The following is a 27,186-nucleotide window of genomic DNA, read 5'->3' on the forward strand; positions in this document are numbered from 1 at the left end:
TATTCCCTTACAAAGACTTGCTGGGTTCCCATTCTGATCCCAGTGTGTTACCCAGTAGAAACCCTTGCTAACAGAAACATTAGCTGATCACAGCATTTCCAGCAATGGCAACTTCAAATGGAATTGATAAGATATTTACTGACAAAGCAGACACACTGGAATTAATGCAATCATAATTCTGTATTACAATAATGGTAGCACAAGTATAAGGCAGCTACAGTGGGATGAGGCTGCCATTGGTAGAATGGGTAGTATGCTAACTATATTCTTCCCAAATGATCTTAAATGGAAATTCAGACAGATAGTGGTACTACAATGTCAATCTTTCTTGAACGTCATTTGGGAAGGGTATACTTCGGTCCTATTCTACCAACTGCAGTCTCATCACATTGTAGCTGCCCTGTGCTTGTGATACCACTGCCCCTTAGTATAATACAGCACCATTGCATTACCACTGAAGTACCTCTGTCTGTCTATCTGGTAGTATTTACACCCAGATTTTCACCTGATATTTACACAGAATAAGAGAAAAGCAACAGGTAAGTGTATATTAATAAACTATAATAATAAAACAGACAAACTAATGTTAATAAACTGTCAAACTAAATTAACACAGCATCCTTACACATGTTAAAAATTACAGCAGCAGCTCTAATACCTGTACAGGAGCAATATTCATGACACGCACAAAATTATTTAACCGAATAGTGAAGCAATTCACCAGAATGGGAATGATCGAATTGCTCAGTGACTTGTGTCTGATTCAGGTTTTTTTCAGGATTTCAAACAATTTCCAACTTTTTGTAGCAAGAGAACCAGCACCACATTTCACTGTTTGTTAACATGCCATTTTGTAGCGATGCGGTGCACTCGTGGAAATCAGAATACAAAATGAGGCAATGATATGATGGTGATTCTGGATAGATTTAATAAACCAATCAGTGTGCCTCAAGACACTCTCACAATGACAAGTTACATTTGAAAGGACTGAATAAACCATTTGATGATGATGAGTTGTCACGTTACAAAACAGTACTGTATCAGTTGTGAACAAATAGCTAGCGGTGCCAAACAGGTGTTCTTTTAAGCAAAGTTCCTGTTCCTTTACAATGGGAAATCTGTTTCACCACAAGGGTGTTCTCTTAGGCAAAGTGTTCCTATACAAGGAGACTACTGTATAAGAAACTAGAACTAGATGTAGAAAAATGCTTGTTCAGTACTTGACTCCCCCTCTATCCATCTCTCCGGTAGCTGTACGGTCAGTACACAGAACAGCTCGGGAACTTTGCTAAGAAGGAAGCAGCTCGCTTGCTGACGGAGGGAGAATGGAGGAAACAGAGAACAGCCGAGAAGAGAGCGCCCAACGACAGCAGGATCACCCTGCAGAACAAGAAACAGCAACCCTACTCCAAGTGCAGAGGTGAAGGGAGCGCACACTCACACTGAGACACACTTTGAGAGACACTCACACTGATATACACTCACACACACATTTAGATAAAGTGACAGTCACACCCATTGAGATACTGGCACTCAGAAATGGAGACAAACACAGTGCCCCCCTGCAGGGGATGGATCTCTTAGCTCTGGTTATCACTAGCAACATTCTCATTGCATCCCTTTAAAGGAGGGACCTGTAAACCTGTTAGCTTTATTAACATGATCACTGTGCATATATACATTTCTCCCCTCCCATTATTCCCTCTCCTACACTCTCCCCTCTCTCTCCTACCAACTATCCCCTTTTCTGCATCCCTCTCCCCTCACCCTTTCCTTTACACACTCTTTCTCTATTATTAGTACACAGTAAACTGAGCTGCAGGTCGACCTTGAGTATAAATCAACTTGTTTACCCCCTCCCTTCTCAGCAGAGACACACAGAAAAGAGAACTGAGTCCATAAGGGACATTGACTCGAAATATTGATAGACAGGTAGATAGCAGATAGATACTGTAGTGAGAGAAAGAGAGAGAGAAGGAAAATGGGGAGAGGAAGGACAGAAAGGAGTCTTTCCATCTATTCTGGACAGGTAAAGTTCACACAAGTCCTTCACTTTTAAGATCTGGCCAGTCTCTTCATTTGTTTGGTTAATTACTGGAGAGACTAGCAGAGGCCAGGGCTTTGGAAAGGATCTTCTAGTCTGTGCACAGCAGAAATATAGACCTCCAGTTCTTGATACTGCAAAGATCCCTTTCAGAGAGCTTTCTTCAAACATGCTAAATAGGTCATTTTTAATAAGTCCCAAACAATATTTAAAAAACTCTATGGGCAGTCTATCAATTGTTTGCCTCATTTTAGTCCCTGGAGGGTGCTAGAGAGTTCTACCACAGACAGTGGCCTCCCCATCTCCTCTGTCTCGGCCTCAGGTAGACCCTGCAGACTCTGAAGGTAGCCGTGCATCCTGGACCTCACCAACACCCCCTGCAGCTTTCCATTTAACAGATATGCTATTAGTTGTTTTTTATATATATATATATTTCAGGTTTTTAATTAACCTGTCATTTCAGTTGCAGTCCAGAGCCCCTTGGAGCTCTAAGAAGTCCTACTCCAGCTCTTGCAGAGACTCATTAACACTTGTTGTAACGTTTTCATTGTACTGTTGACCAAAAACCTTTCCCATATCTAGGGAGACCAGATAGCAAGAGTGAAAAATGGGGACACTTTCAGTTGGTCAGAGGAGGAAAGAAACCTTGTGAACTACTGCACAACACAAGCGACGCAAACTATGTATTTTTCTTCTGTAGATAGGCTTTTTTATTCCTTTGCCTTCCTGTGTGCATTGAACTTAGACAAAAACAAAAACTTAAGAGACATGCAATTAAAAAAAAAAAATTCCAAAGCGGTTAACTTTCTCATTTGCTGTTCAGATGACAACAATGTTTTAATTAACCTATCAGTGCATCTGTACTGACTTTGCTGTGACCTGTTGTACTGTACGTAGCAGGTGGGGCAAAGTCAGTGCTGCATTGTTTTGATTTAGGTTGCTAAAATCTAGTTTTCAGCACTAGATGCAAAATACCAAAAATGAAAGAAAATTACACTGCAGGACTGCTCGCTGCCACCATTGTGGCTCTTAAAGCATTCTTTGCAGCTTCTTTTTTGCTGTCTTTTCTTGGGGGGTTTTAAAGCCATCATTACATAAGAATATGAGAACATAAGAAAGTTTACAAACAAGAGGAGGCCATTCGGCCCATCTTGCTTGTTTGGTTGTAAGTAGCTTATTGATCCCAGAATCTCATCAATCAGCTTCTTGAAGGATCCCAGGGTATCAGCTTCAACAACATTACTGGGGAGTTGATTCCAGACCCTCACAATTCTCTGTGTAAAAAAGTGCCTCCTATTTTCTGTTCTGAATGCCCTTTTGTCTAATCTCCATTTCTGACCCCTGGTCCTTGTTTCTTTTATCAGGTCGAAAAAGTCCCTTGGGTCGACATTGTCAATACCTTTTAGAATTATGAATGCTTGAATTAGGTCGCCACATAGTCTTCTTTGTACAAGACTGAACAATTCTTTTAGCCTGTCTGCATATGACATGCCTTTTAAGCCCGGAATAATTCTGGTCGCTCTTCTTTGCACTCTTTCTAGAGCAGCAATATCTTTTTTATAGCGAGGTGACCAGAACTGCACACAATATTCAAGATGAGGTCTTACTAGTGCATTGTACAGTTTTAACATTACTTCCCTTGATTTAAATTCAACACTTTTCTCAATGTATCCGGGCATCTTGTTAGCCTTTTTTATAGCTTCCCCACATTGTCTAGATGAAGAAATTTCTGAGTCAACAAAAACTCCTAGGTCTTTTTCATAGATTCCTTCTCCAATTTCAGTATCTCCCATAAGATATTTATAATGTACATTTTTCCTGCTTGCAGTACCTTACACTTTTCTCTGTAAGGTTATTACCATTGAATAACCCATTTTCCATGTCTATGTCCCCCCACACACTTGTTTCAGAATCCTGCACTGATACAGTTTCTCTCTCTGATCCCATGTCTCTGCTCACACAGGCAACCTGAGACACACCGTCTTCCACAACTAAGCCTCACCTCCCTCTGCTATCCCAGTCTCCCTTTCAGTGCATCAGCAAAAACCTCTTCACGAACCATACTGCCATCAACCTGCTGCTGTTTCCACTGCTGTCAGCGGCTTTGCTCTTTGCTGGCTCTGCGCAGTTTCCTGCGTCTTTTCTCACCCCTACACTGCTGTCACTCTCTCTAATCCCTGCTGCCCCGGCATCACTTTCAGTGCCTGTTCTCTTGTTTTCCCCCAAGCTCTCTCTGCATTCTGGCTCTCCGCTCCTCCTGCACTAGTCAGGTTTTTTTTTTAGAATATGCGCCTCAACACCACAACGAAAACACTTCCTTTAGTATGATATTGCAAATGCAATATAACACTCTACTCAATCTTGAATTTCAGGGTAACGTTAAGAACCTCATTAATATTATTTAAAACCATGTACAATTGTCTCTGGAAAGAGTACATGCTTTAACAAGGGAGGTTTGCATCACAGCAAAGATACAATCTTTCTGTAACAGGATAGTTTATTCGCTAGCAGATCTTTTTTTTTAAAACGGGGGAAAATTAGAGAAAATTATCTTACGCATTGGTACAGTTGCGGCGAATCTGTAGTAAAGGAATAATTTCTAACGATCCTACTCTACCACTTTATTCACTAAGTCAGTGTGATCGACAAATGCCACAACTGACCCACTCATCTAAGAAGCAGATTTTATATGTTCACAACCAACAACTTTTCCCAAAGCTAACATACACTTCTCTAAGGATAAGGCCTTCAGTGACAACTTTCTCTGAGTGTGTGCGAGTCAGTCTGTCAAAGGAAAAATCTCTCCTGATCCAGCCATCCTGGGCGTTAACACTAACAGAAGTTAACTCAATAGCTAACCAAACCTATAGGAACTACATTTACAAAAAAAGACAGAAAGAAAAGGACCTACCAACTCACACTGCCACACCTACTCTCCATCCAGTCCCATCATGCACAGCACTATATAGATAGATAGATAAATAGATTGACAGATACTGTAGTCTAAGACAAACAGGTGATAGATGTATATTGTCTAGTCAGATACATATTTAGACTGATAGATAGATAGATCTACAAGTGTGGTTGGTTTTACGAGGTGAGGTGAGACGAGACCAAGTCACAAAGGAGAAAACATCTGGGGCCTGCAGTGCTCTGAGCTGAAAAACAAGTTTCTTCTCGTAATACGCAGCAATCAGAAACTGCCCAAAGAGAACTAGGAGAAACAAGACAAGCGTTATCAGATGTAGAGACTACAGAATATCCTAATCAAGTTTCATCATCACAGGATAAGCTGTTCTATAGCTGTATGTAAGAATGTCAGGGGGGTATATGTATGTCGCTACCAGCAAAAATTGGTTTTAAGAAGCCTTGGTTAGCACTTCTTTAAGGGTCAGTGATAATGTTGCTAGGGCTAATAAGAAGTAAGAGAGTGGATTTTAAAGAAGCCTTGGTCAGCACTCCTCTAGGGGGCAATGATGATGTAATAGCTTGTGTGTTTCAGACTGTGTTGCTCGTATGCAGCGCTACATTGTCACCAAGCTTGGAGAAGATTGGATCTTCCTGGTTCTGCTTGGCCTCACGATGGCGCTAGTGAGCTGGTGTATGGACTACGTCAGTTCCAAGAGTCTGCAGGGTGAGTATGCCAGTTTGATTGTCTGTCTGTCTGGATTGGTGTTTTTGTGTCTCTGTATGTCTGTAAATGTGAGTGTGTGCCTATCTGGATCTGATTGTATGTATTTCTTTGTGTGTGTTTTTGTGTGTGTGTCTAGGTGTTTAGCTCGAAAATAAACTGCATCTCCCACAGTGCTCTTCACCAGAACGGCTCTTCTGTAGAAAAGGGTTGTGGGAGATGAAGTTCTAACAAGTTGTGGGTGTGCGCCAGTGTCTTTCTTTGAGGATCGTCTGTTTGTCTAAAATATTCAAACATAAAAACTCTCCGCTCGTCTCCCCCTCTTTGCCCCTTTTCCCCTCACTCCCCTCTTTCTCCCCTCTCTCCTCGCAGCCTATAAGTGGATGTTCCAGGAGCTGAAAGGCAATGTTCTGCTGCAGTACTTGGCCTGGGTCACGTATCCCATGGTCCTCATTGTGTCTGCTTCACTCTTCTGTCACCTTGTCGCTCCACAGGCAGTGGGTGAGTAACACAGGGTCAGTGGTGGGGAGGCACAATTCCTGGTGAACCTGCTCAAATTTTACCATGGAAGTCAGAAGCTGTATCTGAAATATCTACATATCTCTACCAACACAAGAAGAATCTGGTAGTTACTACAGAACTCATTGCAGTGTCTGATGAAAGTGTATCGAGTGTTTGCAGTAGTGTGTGCTTTAGGCTCTATCAGGAGCACAGTGTGTCTCTGTAGCAGTGCTGTGTTCTCTCTCTGCTCCTCTCCAGTGTGTCTCTGTCTCAGTGCTGTGTTCTCGCTCTGCTCCTCTCCAGTGTGTCTCTGTCTCAGTACTGTGTTCTCTCTCTGCTCCTCTCCAGTGTGTCTCTGTCTCAGTGCTGTGTTCTCTCTGCTCCTCTCCAGTGTGTCTCTGTCTCAGTGCTGTGTTCTCGCTCTGCTCCTCTCCAGTGTGTCTCTGTCTCAGTGCTGTGTTCTCTCTGCTCCTCTCCAGTGTGTCTCTGTCTCAGTGCTGTGTTCTCTCTGCTCCTCTCCAGTGTGTCTCTGTCTCAGTGCTGTGTTCTCTCTCTGCTCCTCTCCAGTGTGTCTCTGTCTCAGTGCTGTGTTCTCTCTGCTCCTCTCCAGTGTGTCTCTGTCTCAGTGCTGTGTTCTCTCTCTGCTCCTCTCCAGTGTGTCTCTGTCTCAGTGCTGTGTTCTCTCTGCTCTTCTCCAGTGTGTCTCTGTCTCAGTGCTGTGTTCTCTCTGCTCCTCTCCAGTGTGTCTCTGTCTCAGTGCTGTGTTCTCTCTGCTCCTCTCCAGTGTGTCTCTGTCTCAGTGCTGTGTTCTCTCTCTGCTCCTCTCCAGTGTGTCTCTGTCTCAGTGCTGTGTTCTCTCTGCTCCTCTCCAGTGTGTCTCTGTCTCAGTGCTGTGTTCTCTCTGCTCCTCTCCAGTGTGTCTCTGTCTCAGTGCTGTGTTCTCTCTCTGCTCCTCTCCAGTGTGTCTCTGTCTCAGTGCTGTGTTCTCTCTCTGCTCCTCTCCAGTGTGTCTCTGTCTCAGTGCTGTGTTCTCTCTGCTCCTCTCCAGTGTGTCTCTGTCTCAGTGCTGTGTTCTCTCTGCTCTCCTCTCCAGTGTGTCTCTGTCTCAGTGCTGTGTTCTCTCTGCTCCTCTCCAGTGTGTCTCTGTCTCAGTGCTGTGTTCTCTCTGCTCCTCTCCAGTGTGTCTCTGTCTCAGTGCTGTGTTCTCTCTGCTCCTCTCCAGTGTGTCTCTGTCTCAGTGCTGTGTTCTCTCTGCTCCTCTCCAGTGTGTCTCTGTCTCAGTGCTGTGTTCTCTCTCTGCTCCTCTCCAGTGTGTCTCTGTCTCAGTGCTGTGTTCTCTCTGCTCCTCTCCAGTGTGTCTCTGTCTCAGTGCTGTGTTCTCTCTGCTCCTCTCCAGTGTGTCTCTGTCTCAGTGCTGTGTTCTCTCTGCTCCTCTCCAGTGTGTCTCTGTCTCAGTGCTGTGTTCTCTCTCTGCTCCTCTCCAGTGTGTCTCTGTCTCAGTGCTGTGTTCTCTCTGCTCCTCTCCAGTGTGTCTCTGTCTCAGTGCTGTGTTCTCTCTGCTCCTCTCCAGTGTGTCTCTGTCTCAGTGCTGTGTTCTCTCTCTGCTCCTCTCCAGTGTGTCTCTGTAGCAGTGCTGTGTTCTCGCTCTGCTCCTCTCCAGTGTGTCTCTGTCTCAGTGCTGTGTTCTCTCTGCTCCTCTCCAGTGTGTCTCTGTCTCAGTGCTGTGTTCTCTCTGCTCCTCTCCAGTGTGTCTGTCTCAGTGCTGTGTTCTCTCTCTGCTCCTCTCCAGTGTGTCTCTGTATCAGTGCTGTGTTCTCTCTCTGCTCCTCTCCAGTGTGTCTCTGTCTCAGTGCTGTGTTCTCTCTGCTCTTCTCCAGTGTGTCTCTGTCTCAGTGCTGTGTTCTCTCTGCTCCTCTCCAGTGTTTCTCTGTCTCAGTGCTGTGTTCTCTCTGCTCCTCTCCAGTGTGTCTCTGTCTCAGTGCTGTGTTCTCTCTTCTCCTCTCCAGTGTGTCTCTGTCTCAGTGCTGTGTTCTCCCTCTGCTCCTCTCCAATGTGTCTTTGTCTCAGTGCTGTGCTCTCTATCTGCTGTATTCAGTGCTGTGTTTCTGTTCTCTCCCAGGCTCAGGGATTCCTGAGTTGAAGACGATTATACGAGGCGTGGTCCTCAAAGAGTATCTGACCCTCAAAGCTTTTGTGGCCAAAGTGGTCGGGCTGACCGCAGGACTGGGCAGCGGCATGCCGTTGGGGAAAGAGGTGCTACCCACCATCCATCTATCTATGTGTCCGAGAGTCTGTGTATGACTACCTATGTGTGTATGTTCTGTCTGTCTGTCACTGTCTGTGTTTGAGTGTCTGTGTATGTGACTATCTCTCTGTCCTTGCAGTTGAGGGTTTGTGTGTGTCTGCCTGTCTGTCAAAGTGTGTACGTTCATCCGTCTCTCAGTCTGTCTGTTTGCATGTTTTTGCATGTGTGACACACAATTTGTCTGTCTATCTGTAACTGTGTTTCTTCAAAATATAACCCAAGTTTTCTCCCTCTCTCTTCCTCCCTTCTTCACTCCCCATTCCTCTCCCTCTCCTCCCCTTCTCTCCCCCCACTCTGCCCCATACCTCCCTTTCTCCTCCCTCCCTCGCCTCCCCTTTTCTTTCCGTCTCTCCTCCCTTTCCTCCTCTCCCCCCCTCACACACACACAGGGTCCGTTTGTCCACATTGCTAGTATCTGCGCTGCCGTTCTCAGCAAAGTCATGTCAATCTTCTCAGGGGTGTATGAGGTAAGCAAAGTTTCGGATTTTGAGAGGGAGAGAGGGAAGAAGAAAGAATAAGCTAGGGGAGAAAGGGAAAGGGAGGTAGAAGGAGATGGTGAAAGAGAGGGAGAGAGGAGGAACAGAGAGAGGGAGGGGACAGGGAGAGAGAGAAAGAGGGAGAGAGGGACAGAGGGTGAGAGAGGAAGAGAGTGATAGAGGGTGGTGGAGAAGGAGAGGTAAAGATAGATGGATGCGAGAGGGAAACAGGGAGAGGGAATGGTTGAGTAAGAGGAACAGAGAGATGGAGGGGAGAGGGAGAGAGACAGAGAGGTTCAGTGAGAGAGGGAGAGATACTGATAGAGGAAGACAGAGGGAGAAGGAGTTGGGAAAAGAGAGAGGGAGAGGGAGAAAGGGACAGAGAGAGGGTTAGTGAGAGAAGGAGAGTGATAGAGGGAGGTGGAGGAAAGGGAGCTAGGAAAAGAGAGGGAGGAGACAGGGAAACAGGAGAGGGAGTGGGTGAGTGGAAGAGAGGAAGAGAGAAGGAGATGGAAAGAAAGGGAGGATTTTAAATAGTGGAATGGGTCTCTGTAGCAGAAGTTTAAAGAGTCAGATAGAATCGCAGAGTGTAGCTGTTTGAATTATAACAGCACTGAATGTTTGATGTCTGTCAGCTTGCTAAATAAAACTACTGACATAAGCAGAGCAGAGCTGGAGCTACAGGGAGCTGAGTGAGGAGTGAGTGGCACTGAGTGGGACTGACACTGTGACTAACTGAACTGTTTGGCTCTGCTCTGAATTCAACTTGTGCTGTATGCAAGACCAACACAAATTATAGGAAGTCAAATAGGGGAGGTCAAAATTAAACAGCAATACATTTAGGGTTACCATATGACTCCATGTACACTAGGACAGTTTGGGACAGTTCTGGCTTTTCATCTCACACCACAATGCATTCTGGTACGTTTAATCTATCTCAGGAAATGTTCACAGCAGGACTACACTTAGCAGAATGCACTGGGATGTAAGTTGAAAAGCCTAAGCTGTCTCAAATTGTCCTAGTGTACATCGAGTGTACATTCTAGCTGGGATGAAGTTTGCCTGTAATTGAAACGGGATTGAGTTGCATGGTGTGTGTGTGTGATTGTGAGTTTGCTGTATTGCCTTGCCCGGTCCTGACCGCATGGCTGCCTGTCTCTAACTCTCCTGACAGAGTGAGGCCCATCGCCTCGACCTGCTCGTGTGTGCCAGCGCAGTGGGGGTGGGCACGTGCTTCGCAGCGCCGCTGGGAGGCAAGTTCAACTTCTACTACCACCTTAAAATGACTACCACATTAAACTAGTCACTACCACCTTAAACGAGCATTACCACCTTAAATGAGCTACCACAAAATATTTAACGCCATAAATGACTTACCAGATATGAACTACCACCTTGTTACAACTACCTTAAAAAATTACCACCTTAAAATAATTACTAGCACCTTAAGTTACTTCCACCTTAAATTACTACCACCTTAAAATATTTACAAATATTAACTACTACCTGAAATTTGTTACTACCACCTTAAATGAGTTACTACCACCTTAAATTATAACCACCTTATAATTCTAGTCACCTTATAATTACAACCACCCTTAAATTACTACTATTCTTAAATTAACAGTTAACATAAGTAACATACACAGCACCTAGCTACCTGTGTGATAAGATAGAAAGAAGGCAAACTATCCCTTCGAACCAAGCATCATTTCAATCGCACAAGGGCTGGGTCTGTTGAGGTGTGTCTTTTCTCTGGTGCTCTGAAACCTCAGCTCCCTGTCTCAGGGTCCTTTCTTTCCATTTTTAATTCACTTGATTCTCTCTCTCTCTCTCTCTCTCTCTCTCTCTCTCTCTCTCTCTCTCTCTCTCTCTCTCTCTCTCTTCACTTTGCCTCTCCTTGTCTTGTCTCTGCCTTCCTCTTTTTTGTATTCCCTCTCTCCCCTCCCCCGTTTCTCTTTCCTCACCCCGTCTCCTCTCTGGATGGTCAGTAGCACCCTTACTGCTACACTGACATTCTGACGGTGGGCTGTGCTGTGGGAGTGGGCTGCTGTTTCGGGACCCCCCTGGGAGGCAAGTCAGTCTGTCCTCCTACCTACCTGCCTGGATATCTATCTATAATCTATCTACAGTTGTAATCAAAAGTTTACATACCCCAATGGAAATTTATAATTTCTAGAAAATTCTTGAAAACAAACACAGGAAAAAAAAATTTGTAGCAAAAGTTTTGCTTTTGTGAATGAGCAAAAACAGTTACAATAACTACATGTCTACCATTATTTATTTAAGCTATTTTTATTTTTTTTGCAAAACTCCAAAAATGCGAATTCAAAAGTATTCATACCATGACAAGGAAAACGAAATTAACAGCTAGTTGAGGCACCTTTAGCCTCTCTTAAACGATTAGGATATTTGTCAATGAACTTTTGGCATGATTCTTTAGTGATTTTTGACCATTCTTCAATGCAAAATTGTTCCAGTTCATTCAGATTCTGAGGACTTCTCTTGTGGACAGCCTTCTTCAACCTATTCCAAAGATTCTCAATCGGATTTAGATCAGAAGTTTGACTAGGTGTCACAGAGACAGCCGAAGTGGGCGGCGTCAGAACCTGGAAGGAAACACACAGACAGGACGGATTAAATGAAATGATGAAGACGCCTGCTGGCGCCGGTTTATTACAAAATAAAAAGTTTAAACAAACAGAAAACAACAGGACACGGCACTCTACCCCAAAACAAATAGACATAAACAAAACGAACTACACAGACAAAACACGGTGAGTTTTTAAATAAACAAGTATCGTGCTGGTCCCACCAGCACGCAATAGCAATTATTATTAAATTCTTTATCCTCTCTCTCCCGTTCTCCACTCACCGAACACCCAACCGCGAGTGAATGAAATGTGCATCTATATATACTGTTCTGCTAGGATTCAATAACTAATTAATTATTCATTAAAAATTCCCAGCACGTGAATTAATTATGTGCAACCTCGTGCTCACATATTAACTACTTTAAATGTACGTGAAGTGATGTACAATCCCGTGCCTAAATACAAATATACATTTTAAACACTTGTGTTATACAGACCCGTTTATATCCCGTGTACCAATGACTATACACCAACATTTAACAAACCACACACAACATAACAGATAATATACACAGGGGCGGGCACTTTGTCACATTTACCCCCTCCTGTGCAAAGCACACATGATCTCTGGCAGCGAAACTGCTGCTGGGGTTGGTGGTCTCCAGACCTCATCCCCCTTCTTTGTGGCCGGCAGCTCCCCTTGGTGGGGTTCCGGCCACAGTACTTCCTGCTGCGATACGGAGCAACAGGCAGCCCCTGGCGATGCAGAGCGGCTGGCAACCCCAGGTGAAACAGTCCCAGCGACCCCAGGCGATGCCGAGCGGCGGGCAACCCCAGGCGATGCCGAGCGGCGGGCAACCCCAGGAGATGCCGAGCGGCGGGCAACCCCAGGAGATGCCGAGCGGCAGGCAACACCAGGCGATGTGGAGGCATCCTTGGGCGAAGCGTGGCAGGCATCCTTGGGCGAAGCGAAGCAGGCATCCTTGGGCGAAGCGAGGCAGGGAGTCAGGACAAGCTGGGGTGCGGGTGTTGGCCCTCCTTTCGGCCACTGCGGCCAGGCGGTTCTTCCCAGTGCTTCCATCAGCAGCCTATACAAGGGCTGCTGAGGACCGCCAGCATCTAGTCCTGGTCCTTCTGGTGCAGGGAGAGGCAGCTCCTGCTCCTCTCTCCCTGATGGAGGTGGAGGCAGAGGCAGCTACAGCTCCTCTCCTCGTGATGGTGGGGGAAGTGATACCAGCAGGCATTCACCCTCTGCTGGTGGGGGAAGTGATACCAGCAAGTATTCACCCTCTGCTGGTGGGGGAAGTGATACCAGCAGACATTCACCCTCTGCTGGTGGACAGGGACCCAGCAGGCATTCACCCTCTGCTGGTGGAGGAGGCAAAGGCAAACACCCAACTGCGAGTGAATAAAACGCGCATCTATATATACTGTTGTGCTGGGATTCAATTACTAATTAATTATTCACTTGAATCCCAGCACGTGAATTAATTACAATATGTAACACAGTTCCTGGGTAGTAAGTGTTATTTCCTAATTGCTTAAGCCTCAAAAGTATAGAAAATGGCTGTTATTTCCCACAAACTTTGCTTTTGTGACCAGGACAGTGATATTTTGAAATTTACCTATTTCCAATGAGAAAACGGGCGAATTTGTGTCTTTTCATTCACATAAAGTCAGAAAAAAAACAACATATGAATCTAAAATAACATGTATTTATATTAAAGTAATACAAAAATGACTACAAAAGATTTAGAAGTGAGTATGTTTTTCAAGATTTACGATTATACTGTAAATCACTTTCAGGAATCAGCCCCCAAATGTAGTCTCCCATCATGTTCTCGTTATACTGTCCTTGGTAGCGGCGTTCAAAGTCCAGTATATCCTGGTGGAAATGCTCGCCTTGCTCCTCCGAGTACGCTCCCATGTTCTCCTTGAATTTATCAGGATGAGCATCAAGGATATGGACTTTGAGGGACATCCTACAGCCCATTGTGCCGTAGTCTCAACTAGCTCCACATAGTTTTCGGCCTTGTGATTGCCCAGGATTGCCCCGAACCACTGCGACAAAGCTGTTCCAAACCGCTTTCTCCTTACTAGTGAGCTTCTTGGGGAATTCATTGCACTCCAGGATCTTCTTTATCTGTGGTCTGACGAAGACACCGGCTTTGACCTTTGCCTCAGACAGCTTAGGGAAGAAGTCTTGAAGGTACTTGAAGGCTGCCGACTCCTTATCTAGAGCTCTGACAAATTGTTTCATAAGGCCCAATTTGATGTGCAGTGGTGGCATCAGCACCTTCCGGGGGTCCACCAGTGGCTCCCACTTGATGTTGTTCCTCCCCACAGAGAACTCGGTCCGCTGTGGCCAGTCCCGCCTGTGGTAGTGCGCCTTGGTGTCCCTGCTGTCCCAAAGGCAAAGATAGCAGGGAAACTTGGTAAAACCGCCTTGGAGACTCATCAGGAATGCCATCATTTTGAAGTCTCCTATGACCTCCCAGCCGTACTCATCATACTTCAAGGCGTCCAGCAAGGTCTTGATGCTGTTATAATCCTCTTTGAGGTGCACCGAGTGAGCCAGGGGAAGAGACGGGTACTTGTTACCATTATGGAGCAGCACGGCTTTGAGGCTCCTGGATGAGCTGTCAATGAAGAGGCGCCACTCATTCTGGTTACAGGCGATTCCGATTGCCTCGAACAGACTGGTCACATTGTGGCAGAAGCAGAGCCCATCTTGACGGGTGAAGAAGCTGGAAAAAGGTTGGTGACGCTTCCTCTGATCTGCGACTTGCACACTTTCATCCAACAAGTTCCACTGCTTGAGCCTAGACGTCAAAAGCTCGGCATTGGACTTGGTGAGACCAAGATCTCTAATCAAGTCGTTGAGGTCTTTTTGGTTGGGGTAGTATGGGTTTCTCTCCTCAGCTCCACCTCTGAAATTGTCATCTGGATCTACAACGTCTTCCTCGCTCTCTGACTTGCTGCTCTCTTCTAAAGACGGCTGCTCTCTCTCCGGAGGAGTGGGTACGGGGAGCTCATGGCAGTGTGGCACCGGGGCGATGGATGAAGGAAGGTCCGGATACGTGATAGCAGGTGCATTCTTGCCAGTCCGATGTTTGGAAGGGTCCACCATGCAGAAGTAGCAGTTGCTTGAGTGGTCAGTGGGTTCCCTCCAAATTCTTGGGATAGCAAACTTCATGGCTCTCTTTTCCCCTCTGTACCATCCTACAAAAATAAATTTATTTCACCCATGACTAATGTGTAAGAGATTCTCGCAACATTTTTCATATATATTTTTTCAATAACATTGAAAATTGTAAAACATTTTAAAATTAAAATCTTTTACAATTTTAAAAATGTTAACAAATTTTATAACATAAAATTCCGAGCAACAATTGTCCATTTTAACTTCCAGAGTTTTTTTGCAGTGCTCGCAGGTGAAATGAGGTGCCCAGGGTTTGCCTTGATCCCCGACAGGCATGCCGAAATATGCCTTGTAGGCCTCACACATCTTAGCAGATGCTTCCACGGAGTACTTTTTCGCTCGTCTTGATAAATTGGCCGCAGACATAGCAAAATGCGTCTGCCTGACGCTTGCAGCCTCTTGATGCCATTTCAGAAAAATGCAGATATGTATCCACTTGGGCCACTGGAACTAAACTGAACTGGTGGGCTTAAGGCCCCTGTACTTATATTACTGGAAAGTTCTAGAAGTTACTCCAAGTTTACTCAGCACTGAATCTATCTGGAATGTTCTGGAAAATAGGTAAATTTCAAAATATCACTGTCCTGGTGTGGCAAAGTGGTTTGTAGTGCTCCAGTGTACAGGTGATTTGAGGTGCTCCAACAAAGGACAAACACAAAGTTTACCAGTCAGGTTTCTTTAATGCCCTTAAACCGGGTTTCAAATAATAAAGCTGACTCTACCAGGCAATGGGTATTACCAGCTACAAAACTAAGGGGTTGCAGTCCCGAAATAATAAACACAAAAACCCGTCTCCAGACGGGGTGCTCTGGTGCAGGTGCCGTGCTCTGGGTGCTGGTGCTCGTGCGCATTCAGGTCCGGGCTGGCTTCTCGCTGCCGCTCCGGCTTAGTATCAGCCGTCTGGCAAAACAGAAACACAGCACTTCTCTCAATGAACCCACACTTCATTCAAGGTTCCGAGCTTGTCTCCTCCCATTAACCACAACAAAAGAGACCGATTACGGCGTCACGTCCCCCTAAAGTACCCTAAGCCCCGCCCCCTCCGATAGCTAGTTCAATCACGTCTCCTCCAATTCATGACTGAAACTTCGCTCACCGTACTAGGGCGATGACTCCAGGTACCGTAACGCCGCCCTCTTCCTGAATGGCCGGCTCCCGAGTGTCCCCAGGATGAACTGCCCAACCATTCAGTAGGAAGCCCGCAGCTCCTGTTGTACAGTGCCCTCACTGGTCGAGTGGGAGATTTTTTATTCGGATTCATTTGCTCTCCGTCACACCTGGTCACAAAAGCAAAGTTTGTGGGGAATAATAGCCATTTTCTATACTTTTGAGGCATAAGCAATTAGGAAATAACACTTACTACCCAGGAACCAAAAAAAAGAAAAAAAATTTGTTACATGTGTTATGTGCAACCTCGTGCTCACATATTAACTACTTTAAATGTATGTGAAGTGATGTACAATCCCGTGCCTAAATACAAATATACATTTTAAACACTTGTGTTACACAGACCCGTTTATATCCCGTGTACTAATGACTATACACCAACATTTAACAAACCACACGAAACATAACAGGTAACATACACAGGGGCGGGCACTTTGTCACACTAGGCCATTCCAGAAACTTGATATTATTCTTCTTCATCGATTATTTTGATGTGTGCTTTGGGTCATTATTGTGTTGGAACGTCCAGTTTTGTAGCGGAGGGTTTCAGATGATTGGCCAGTATCATTTGGTATGCTATGGAATCCATTTTACCATGTATTGGAACTAAATTTCCTGTCCCATTACAGCAGTGGTCCTCAAAGTAATTTGGGCACGGGCATAAATTGATCTTACTTGGCTATTTGCGGGCATGCTAACTATTGCACAGGTTCTTATATATAAGCAACATATATATATACATATATACAACATATTAGGCAGGTGTGAAAAAATGCTGTAAAGTAAGAATGCTTTCAAAAATAGACATGTTAATAGATTATATTTATCAATTAACTAAATGCAAAGTGAGTGAACAGAAGAAAAATCTAAATCAAATCCATATTTGGTGTGACCACCCTTTGCCTTCAAAACAGCATCAATTCTTCTAGGTACACTTGCACAAAGTCAGGGATTTTGTAGGCATATAGTCAGGTGCATGAGTAAACAATTATACCAAACAGGTGCTAATGATCATCAATTCAATATGTAGGTTGAAACACAATCATTAACTGAAACAGAAACAGCTGTGTAGGAGGAATAAAACTGGGTGAGGAACAGCCAAACTCAACTAACTAGGTGAGGTTGCTGAAGACAGTTTACTGTCAAAAGTCATACACCATGGCAAGACTGAGCACAGCAACAAGACACAAGGTAGTTACACTCCATTAGCAAGGTGTCTCCCAGGCAGAAATTTCAAGGCAGACAGGAGTTTCCAGATGTGCTGTCTAAGCTCTTTTGAAGAAGCACAAAGAAACGAGAAATGTTGAGGACCGTAGACGCAGTGGTCAGCCAAGGAAACTTACTTCAGCAGATCAAAGACACATCATGCTTAATTCCCTTCCCAATCAGAAGATGTCCAGCAGTGCCATCAGCTCAGAATTGGCAGAAAACAGTGGGACCCTGGTGCACCCATCTACTGTCCGGAGAAGTCTGGTCAGAAGTGGCCTTTATGGAAGACTTGCGGCCTAAAAGCCATACCTCCGACGTGGAAACAAGGCCAAGCGACTCAACTATGTACGAAAACACAGGAACTGGGGTGCAGAAAAATGGCAGCAGGTGCTCTGGACTGTTGGGTCAAAATTTGAAATATTTGGCTGCAGCAGAATGCAGTTTGTTCGCTGAAGAGCTGGAGAGCAGTACACGAATGAGTGTCTGCAGGCAACAGCGAAGCATGGTGGAGGTTCCTTGCAAGTTTGGGGCTGCATTTCTGCAAATGGAGTTGGGGATTCATCACCATCAATACCATCAGGGAGGCATCTGACTGGCCCCAAATTTATTCTGCAGCATGACAACGACCCCAAACATGCAACTTAAGTCATTAAGAACTGTTTTCAGCGTAAAGAAAAACAAGGAGTCCTGGAAATGATGTTATGGCCCCCACAGAGCCCTGATCTCAACATCATCAAGTCTGTCTGGGATTACATGAAGAAAGAGAAGCAACTGAGGCTGCCTAAATCCACAGAAGAACTGTGGTTAGTTCTCCAAGATGTTTGGGCCAACCTACCTGCCGAGTTCCTTCAAAAACTGTGTACAAGTGTACCTAAAAGAGTTGATGCTGTTTTGAAGGCAAAGGGTGGTCACACTAAATATGGATTTGATTTAGGTTTTTCTTCTGTTCACTCACTTTGCATTTAGTTAATTGATAAATATAAACTATTAACATGTCTATTTTTGAAAGCATTCTTACTTTACAGCATTTTTTCACACCTGCCTAAAACTTTTGCACAGTACTGTGTGTGTGTGTGTGTGTGTGTGTGTGTGTGTGTGTGTGTGTGTGTGTGTATATATATATATATATATATTATATATATATATATATATATATATATATATATATAGTGGGAGTTATTCTTGGCTCACTCTGATAAGGCCAAGTCTCAGGCAGTAATTGTGCGTGCTGCGCTTATTCTTTAAATAATTTATATAAAATACACAATACAAATATTTTTGAATACCATGTTTACACAGATTGCCATTAATAAACTAAAATAAAAGAGGATAGCTAGCGTTTCGATTTGTTTCAATTTGGCAAATTTGTCAACACTACTGTTTTAAAGATCGCTCATCTCCAGTACAATTATTCAGAGAAAGTGGATTCGTAACTAAAACTACTACGGTGTTTTCCTTGTCTGGTGAAATTTAAAATATATATAGAGAGAAAATTAAATTCTAAATACTGAAATGTATTATTTTTTTTCTAAATAAACAGTCGGCGAAATTCAGTACTTACCTGCCACATTAACACCCCACCTCTGCTCACGAATGATTGGACAGCTGTCAGATCTTTCACTTTTCCATTGGCTACTCACCTCTGCTTGCTGATGAATCAACAGCTGCGTAAAACTTGGAGATATTTGACCCTCCTATTGGTTAAACTTACTGTCAGTACCTGCAATTGAAACATGCACAGTTTATGTCCCACCTAGCTAACTTATGATTGGGCTACCGCAGAAAAAATGCAGATATTCAATTGGTTAATCGTATCGAAGAGGCACTTCAGGAAAAAAAAAAAAAAAAAAAAAAAAAAATTTGTAGAGTACGTACAAGCACAGCATAGGCGAGAAGTACTGTCAACAGACTGCTGTGACGCTTTTGTTAGAAAACTTGTTTAAAGCTTCATTTATTTTCCCACGCTACGACCCGCCAGAAATGTGTTCACGACCCATAATTTAAGAACAGCTGTCGCGGGCACGATGGCCTGGCTTTGTGGGCACGAATTTGAGAATCTCTGGTCTACAAGGTGCTAGAAATTTCAATATGATAATGCAGAAACTAATTCTAGAAAAGTCTAGAAAGTTATGTATTGTAGGTGAACATTCTTAGAGCGTATAAAAGGCTTAGACATAGGGTGATTGCTGTCATTACCAATAAGTCAATATGGGAAATAGTAAAGATCTATCTGAAGACCTTATGAGGAAAATTATTTATTGTCATAAAGCTGGAGAAGGATACAAGAAGATTTCCAAGCATCTGAGTATCCCAATTGCAACTATTGTTTCTATTATCAAGAAGTACAAGACTCATGTTACTATCACAACGCTCCTTCGGTCTGGAAGAAAGAAGGTTCTTTCGTATAGAACAAGCAGAAGAATTGTGAGGAAGGTTAATAATAATCCAAGACTGACTGCCAAATATATTCCAAGTGAATTGGTTGCAAGTGAGACTGGGGTTTCCATGTCAACCAGAGTATTGAATGATGAATGATGAAGGTCTCAGTGGTCGCAGGTCACAAGGAAAATTGCTTAAAGTTTGCAAAACAGCATTTGAATGATGGATATGAGTTCTGGTCAAAGGTTTTGTGAAGTGATGAAACAGAAATCAAGCTATTTTATCACGCTGATAGTCGTTACATTTGGAGAAAGTGTGGTGAGGCGTACAAAGAAAAGAACACCATACCTACTGTCAAACATAGATATCCTTCTATGGGGCTGTTTTTCCACTAATAGACTATGCTATCATAGCATCAAATGCTATGAATACTTTTGAATTAGCATTTTTGGAGTTTTGCAAACAAACAAATTGCTGAAATATAATTGTAAACATCTATTTCTTGTAACTTTTTTTTCCTCATTCACAAAGCAAAACCTTGGCTAAAAATTGTTTTTCCTAAAATTCTTTGTTTTTAAATTCTAAATTTCCACTGGGGTATGTAAACTTTTGACTACAACTGCATATATCTACATGACTGTGTGTGTACAATATTGATCTATCTATCTGTCTGTCTAACTATAATATGTTGGTCTCATTCTTCCCCTCACTATCCCCCCCCCCCCCCCCCCCTGCAGGTGTCCTGTTCAGTATCGAAGTCACGTCCACGTACTTTGCTGTCAGAAATTACTGGCGTGGTTTCTTCGCTGCCACGTTTAGTGCCTTCATATTCCGGGTTCTGGCTGTCTGGAACAAAGACGCAGGTGAGGTGTGCTTGATTACTAGAACTACTGACCCTATAAAACACCTTTCCTATGCAACTTCTAAACACATCATGATAAACGTGGTCTATGAGTTATATGAGGAACAGCATGGGTCCTGGCACTGATCCTTGTTGCACCCCACTGAGAGGAGAGCTGTACCCTCCTGCAAGAATAATTTAACCAGTTGCATATCTACCTGCATGTACTTCAGAGATGGAGATAAGACTTCTATTGCACAGCAGTTTCACAAATTCCAGGTTTCCCTATGAGCTTGATTAGCCAGTGTATAGATAACAAGCTTGCAAAATTTAAAAATGATGGTAAACATAGAATTAAGTACTTTGTTATGTTATAAGGGTAAGACCAGTCCATGTTTCAAATCTTAAAATTAATGCATTCATTTAAAAAAAAAAAAAAAAAAAAAAAAAAAAACATTACATTTAACATTTAACATTATTGTTTAGGTGAAATAACGTGCCATTGGCATTAACAGAGATAGTCAGTTTTGTTTAGACAGCCTCAGACTCTACATCGATGGTCCTGATGATCTGGAAGTATTGGGAGCTTCTTGTCTGTGTCGCCTCTATGCCTGATATTTATATGCTAGTTGACTCAGGACCTATGTGATTAGTTTGTTTATGTTATCTTACCATTATAGTTGCCAGTAGTAGAATGAATTATTCAGATGTTATTCCACTCAGGTAAATCCAACCACAAACTACTACCTTCAACAAGGTTACTATGGTTAATTCTTTACCATAGTTATCCTTTCCCATACATTCATGCTGTATGCCTTATCACTTAACATTCAAGGCCAAGTGGGATGTTGCCTTAGCAACTTCACTTATCCCAAAGTCAGCTCCAGCAAACAGTTTTTCACCATTTGCACTCTAATCATTTCCATTTCCCTACAAGCTCAGATGAGTCTTATTAAACGCATAGTAAAACCAGGATTGGATCAAACTGCTACGCAATGGGAGTCTTGTTTCTCTCCCTGTACTCCCTTGTATTCCTACAGATTTCAGTTTAAGGATTAGACTTCCGTATAGCACTTTGTCAAAGGTTTTTTTTTTTTTTTTTTTCTTGTGTCTGCCCTTGCAGTGGACATTGAAAGTTGCTTCTGGGAATTTTACAGGAACTCAAACTCCCAGAAGCCTCTCCATCTCAGTAACCAATCCCAGCTTTTCCAACGACTCTCTAAAAATAGTTTTTTTTAATCTGCTTCTCAATTTGTCCCTCAGTAACAATCACGGCCCTTTTCCAAACAAACTTCCGAATGGATTTCCCCTTTGACCTCCAAGAATTGCCTGCGTTTGCTATCATTGGGTATGTTGGATTTGTATTTACCTGTCCTAATCTAGAAAAGCAACAAATAATATACAGTGATGACAGCAGTAACTTAAACAGTTTTGCTAAGTTTCAGATTCAATTTTATATTTTAAAGCAGTGGCACCAGAAATGATTCAGACAACTCCCCTGAGTTTTAATAGCTATAGTTTTATAAAGTGGCACCAATGCAGTGGTTCTATTATATTTATTATATTAAGAGGCAATGATAGCTGAAGTATAGATCAGCTACAATGGAATGCTTTGCTTGACATGTCTCTCTCCCCCTCTCCCTCTCCCTCTCACCCTCTCCTCTGTCTCTCTCAGGATCTCGTGTGGGTTCCTTGGTGCCTTCTTTGTGTACCTGAATCGGCAGATAGTTATCTTAATGCGAAGACAAACGATGTTAACACGCTTCCTGACAAGATAGTGAGTGCACACTAGGCTGGGCAACACAGAGTGACGTGAAGCAATCCGACACTATCATAGAAATAGCTACACCAGGTAGACTGGTGCTGCCGCTCGAGTTTGAAATCTGCAGTGAATGACAGATAATTATTAAAACAGAGTTTTCAGTTTATCGATGACTTTTCCTCTTCATGAACTATTTCTGCTGATTGAGGAGTATCCAGTTGGAATCTGATGCTCCTTAGCTGCTTGCAGTTTGTTTTTGTTTTTTTCTCTCTCGCAACTAATAATCATCTCGACTGATAAACTGACACTTTCTGCAGCCTGTCAAATGCTGCTTGGGCGGTCTTAACGGGATACAGTTCAGCTACAAAACACCAACTTTACTAAATTTTTCTTTTTTAACAATCATTCTTATTCACAAAAAAATTCATGACTTTTTTTAGATGACACAAATGGTTTCGTTCCAGTTAATAATACGGAACGTATTTGTCCTATAGTAAACTGTATGCATTTGTTTAAATGTAAAGGACGACTAAATGTACAGTATTAAAACACTGCTCTTTAATTCAGCCTTAGTTTTCTTTCATTTTTTTTTCTTGCACGCATAATGTGCTGCAAAGACAAATATGAAACTCGGTTTATATCACGACCCGGTTTATATCATAAATTATGCCTGCACGGCACTCACGATATCAAGCAGGTTCATCTGTGTATATTCATGTAGTCAATTCTCATTGAGACAAGCCCAGGTTTAACTAATTTCCTGATTCTGTGGGTCTCATACACTAATCTGCGTTATTTGACCAGAATTACCACATGGCAGAAGCCAGACCGAGCACAAAAATGAAACAGTGGTCGTTCTAGAAGCTAATTATATGAACAAATAAAGCAAGCTAAATGATTAATTTGCAAGTTAAATATGCACGTGGATGTGGCTGTGTTTACAGGTGTAATCAATTATTGTTTCTAATTGTTATGTTTAATTGATATCACCTTACTGTAATTAGCAGACAAGTATAAAAAAGGGAAAGGTAAAGTAGTGTATAAACTGGTTTTTTTGGTCTGTACTTGTAAGTTTTTGTTAATCGGCTTAGCCATCTGATGTTAGTTAGTATTAAAAAAAAAAAAAAAGTTTAGTCAGTAAACTTTACTTTTAAAATACGCCGAGGACCCTAGTAAAGTTAGAGCCCTTAAGTGAATATGGTTTACATGTCAAAGACCTCCCTCGCGGTATTTTATGATGTCATTTGTTACATTTCCATCTATTAACATTATTCATTATATTTACATGACTCAAACGTGGCAGTAAAGGGGCTTCCTGCGTGCAAAACACGTTACCGCTGTTTAGTGCATGGGGCCCTATGAATTTTCAACATGGTCCAAACCAAATTCAGCAGTTGCTTATTGTAAATGACTTGTTACAATACAAATTGACTAAGCACAAATTTCCTGTTGGTGCCAGTTATTTTGGGGCTCCAGCAGGGAAGAACATTTTGAATTAGACAAAGGATATTAGGAATTGTATTAATTTGCATCCAGGCTAGCGACTCTGTTCTGTATTTTAGTGCTGTTTTGTGACTACTGATCCTATGATGCATTTCAAATTGTCATAGTGCTCAGCCATCAATGTCATTTCCATGAAGAATAGAAATGAGTGACCAGTGCAAAAAACCTGCATTATCCTTGCAGAGAACCGTGGAGGTGGTCAAAGCAGTGGGTAATGCAACAGCACACATTCCCCTGAGCACTGTCTCAACCATTTTGAAAAAAGGGATACAATAATACAGGCCTCTGAACAACACACTGTGGATGTACATCATCAGCGTTTCCCAATTGCTCAATACCCTGATGTTGAGTACGTCCTGCATTTGTCATTTAAAAATGCCACATGTAGTTCATTTGCAATGTCTGCTTTTTAAAAGTTCCCTTACAACCATATTTTCAATAAAATACACAGTACTTTTAAATGTATAATACTTTTCAGTTTTACTGTAACTTCAATACAAACTGACAGTATGCATTTGGCTTACACCCCTGATAGTAAGAATTACTGATGACACATTTTTTTGCTGGTATATATATATATATATATATATATATATATATATATATATATATTATATTATATATATATATATAGTCATATGTTTGACAGACAAATTGAATGTCTAAAATTCTCTTTGCTTTTCAGTCGGTTCATCTACCCAGGGGTTGTGACCTTTGTCATTGCAACATTGACCTTTCCCCACGGCTTCGGACAGTTCATGGCTGGAGAGGTGAGAGGTCAAAATCCCAATTATACATTATATTCTTCTTCTTCTTCTTCTTCTTCTTCTTCTTCTTCTTCTTCTTCTTCTTCTTCTTCTTCTTCTTCTTCTTCTTCTTCTTCTTCTTCTTCTTACTAACAAAAGAAGTGCTGATTGACTGGTGATTTATGAGGACTGGGTATCGCTGTTGTGCGATACAAGCTGATTCTCACCTCGTCTATCAGCTTGTATTGCTCAACACACTATGCCATAGTCTCTATATGTGATCATACATCCACTGTCTGTTTGTAACTGACTGAGAGATATTCAACAAGCCAGTAGGTGACACAAACCATATAGCTCCTTTTAAAGGTACAGTAAGCAGTTAATAAAGATTCATTCACGCTGCTATGTTCTCCAGCTGATGCCTCGCGAGTCAATAAACTCCCTCTTCGACAACTACACCTGGACGAAGCATGTCGGCTCTACACACGTCCTAGGGCGATCGGCAGTCTGGATACACCCCAAAATTAGCGTCTTCTTCATTCTGTTGCTCTTCTTTGTCATGAAGGTAAAAAAAAATGCTTTCAATTTTCTTTTCAAACACAATGCAGAAGTTAATTGCCATTGATTGGTATTGAATTGTGAAGGTGAGTGAAGGGCAGCTTTTCTTGTTCTGAAGTCACCACAGTAAAATGGATTTATTTAATAACTGCTGATAAATGCTTAAAGGCGGTTATGAGTACGAGTATCAGCACTCCTCTTATTATGGTGCTAGTTAGAGGTAATGAAGTTGATTTCAAAACCTTGATTAGCACTGCTTTAATGTAGCTTAACAGTGCAGTAAATAACATGTAATTACATGTTCATATTTAACAAGGACTTGATGTTGTTTGCAATCTGTCTGAGTGGTTCATATTGGAATTACTCATCCCTCTTCATCTCTGTCTCTGCATGTCTCTCTCTCTATCTATCTCTCATCCTCTCAGTTTTGGATGTCAGCCATTTCCACCACCATGCCTGTCCCTTGCGGAGCATTTATGCCAGTCTTCGTACTGGGTAAGAACTGGAAATCCCATTGGGGTCCCATTATAACCAACAGAACCATTAGCAGACCACAGCATTGCCAGCAGTGGCAACTGCACAATTGATCGGCTTGTCAGTGGCAATGCAGAGAGCAGACACATATGTGATAATGGTTTTATATTTTAACAGCAGGGAAGCACAGGGCAGGTACAATGGGATGAAGCTGTCTCTGGTTAATGTCTACTAACCTCTCCCCTCCCCTCTGTTCTCTCTCGTCTCACCTTCCTTTTTCCCCTGTATCCTCTCTCTTCTCCCCTCCTGTCTCCCCTCCCCTCTCTCTAGGAGCTGCGTTCGGTCGTCTCATAGGTGAGATCATGGCCACTCTCTTTCCCAACGGGATTCTCTTTGATGGGATTGTTTACCAGATACTCCCTGGTGGTTACGCAGTCATCGGTCAGTCACCCTGTTCTTCTGCATTAAGACTCTGAATCAAGTGCGGTTGTGCAGCTTGAATTAGTGACGGTAACCAGCTTCAGGTGTCAGTTTGCAGTCGTGCAGCTGTTGTGGGTTCTGTTGTTCCAGCACTAAAGCCATCATTGGTTTACTTCTATTAACTTCTCCTCCCCCTCTCCTCTCTTCTCTTCTCTTCTCCTCTCACCTCCCTTTTTCACCTATTTCCTGAAGTTAAACAATTGAGCGGTAAATCACACAACACCTGAATTTGCTCAAAAAGAACAGAAATAAAGTACAAAAGCAGAAAAGAAGGTTCATCTCAAAATAGCATAAATCAGCATGTTAAGTTTCAGTAATTAATAATATTCAGGTAATATCTCAGCTTCAAGGTAAATATCAATTGTGTGGAAAAGAACACATTCATCAATAGCCTATAACTGTTTTTTTTTAAAGGGAAAAGTAATATTCTTTAATCAGTAACTAGAATAATACGAACATGCAAGCAGGATACATGTTTCAGTCAATATGAATCAGTAAATATTAGACTATAAATCTCAGTTAATTTTAATGAAAAAATATTACAAAAACGTAAATAATTCCTAATCAATCGGTAGTTATTTACATTTATTTTAATTCCTGGCACATAAACTTAACACCCATGTAATTTATTCTCATTTATTCCAGCACCTTTACTCAGTTTCATAGATCGCTATGTTATTCTCACTCTGCATATTGTTAAGTCACTCTCACAAATGATTATTTCAGCCCCTTGAATTGCAAAGTTTCCATGGAGATGAAACCAGCCTAGTCTACATCAATTCCTTGTTACAGTTCCAGGAGTTTAATAATGCTGGAGTTTAATAATGACCCTGTACCTACTTTATGGTCATACACTCTCTCTGTCTCTGTCTCTCTGACTCCGTCTCACTGTCTCTCTGTCTCTGTCTCTCTGATTCCGTCTCCCTGTCTCTCTGTCTCTGTCTCTCTGACCCTGTCTCACTGTTGCTCTGTCTCTCTCAGGCGCTGCTGCTCTGACAGGTGCAGTTACGCACACAGTCTCCACAGCAGTGATCTGCTTTGAGCTGACAGGGCAGATCTCTCACATCCTGCCCATGATGGTGGCTGTGATCCTGGCTAACATGGTGGCTCAGGGGCTGCAGCCCTCCCTCTATGACTCCATCATCCAGGTGAAGAAACTGCCCTACCTGCCTGAGCTGGGCTGGGGACACTTCAGGTGAGAAAGAGAGGGCTGAGGGGAGGGGAGGGAAGGTAGAGGGGGAAGAGGGATAGGAGAGGGAGGAGGAAAGTAGAGGGCAGGGGGGATGGAATGGTCTATTGAAGTGTCTTCTGACC

The 27,186-nt window shown here is 42.8% G+C and overlaps 1 protein-coding gene across 3 annotated transcripts in view; it reads left to right on the plus strand.

The window, feature by feature from the left end:
• clcn1b (chloride channel, voltage-sensitive 1b) overlaps nt 1–27,186 on the plus strand; it is a 55,603-nt gene that overhangs the window by 15,133 nt on the left and 13,284 nt on the right. For all 3 annotated transcript variants that reach the window (XM_041267789.1, XM_041267790.1, XM_041267791.1), the window contains exons 2-15: nt 1,252–1,420; nt 5,547–5,678; nt 6,048–6,176; nt 8,296–8,429; nt 8,871–8,948; nt 10,952–11,030; nt 20,246–20,371; nt 21,613–21,697; nt 22,025–22,126; nt 24,300–24,384; nt 24,776–24,925; nt 25,344–25,413; nt 25,723–25,833; nt 26,854–27,067. In XM_041267789.1, the coding sequence (XP_041123723.1) occupies nt 1,252–1,420; nt 5,547–5,678; nt 6,048–6,176; nt 8,296–8,429; nt 8,871–8,948; nt 10,952–11,030; nt 20,246–20,371; nt 21,613–21,697; nt 22,025–22,126; nt 24,300–24,384; nt 24,776–24,925; nt 25,344–25,413; nt 25,723–25,833; nt 26,854–27,067 (1,664 nt within the window). The remainder of the gene's footprint in view (nt 1–1,251; nt 1,421–5,546; nt 5,679–6,047; nt 6,177–8,295; nt 8,430–8,870; nt 8,949–10,951; nt 11,031–20,245; nt 20,372–21,612; nt 21,698–22,024; nt 22,127–24,299; nt 24,385–24,775; nt 24,926–25,343; nt 25,414–25,722; nt 25,834–26,853; nt 27,068–27,186) is intronic.

Source organism: Polyodon spathula, chromosome 13 (assembly GCF_017654505.1).
Source record: "Polyodon spathula isolate WHYD16114869_AA chromosome 13, ASM1765450v1, whole genome shotgun sequence".
Lineage (NCBI taxonomy): Eukaryota > Metazoa > Chordata > Actinopteri > Acipenseriformes > Polyodontidae > Polyodon > Polyodon spathula.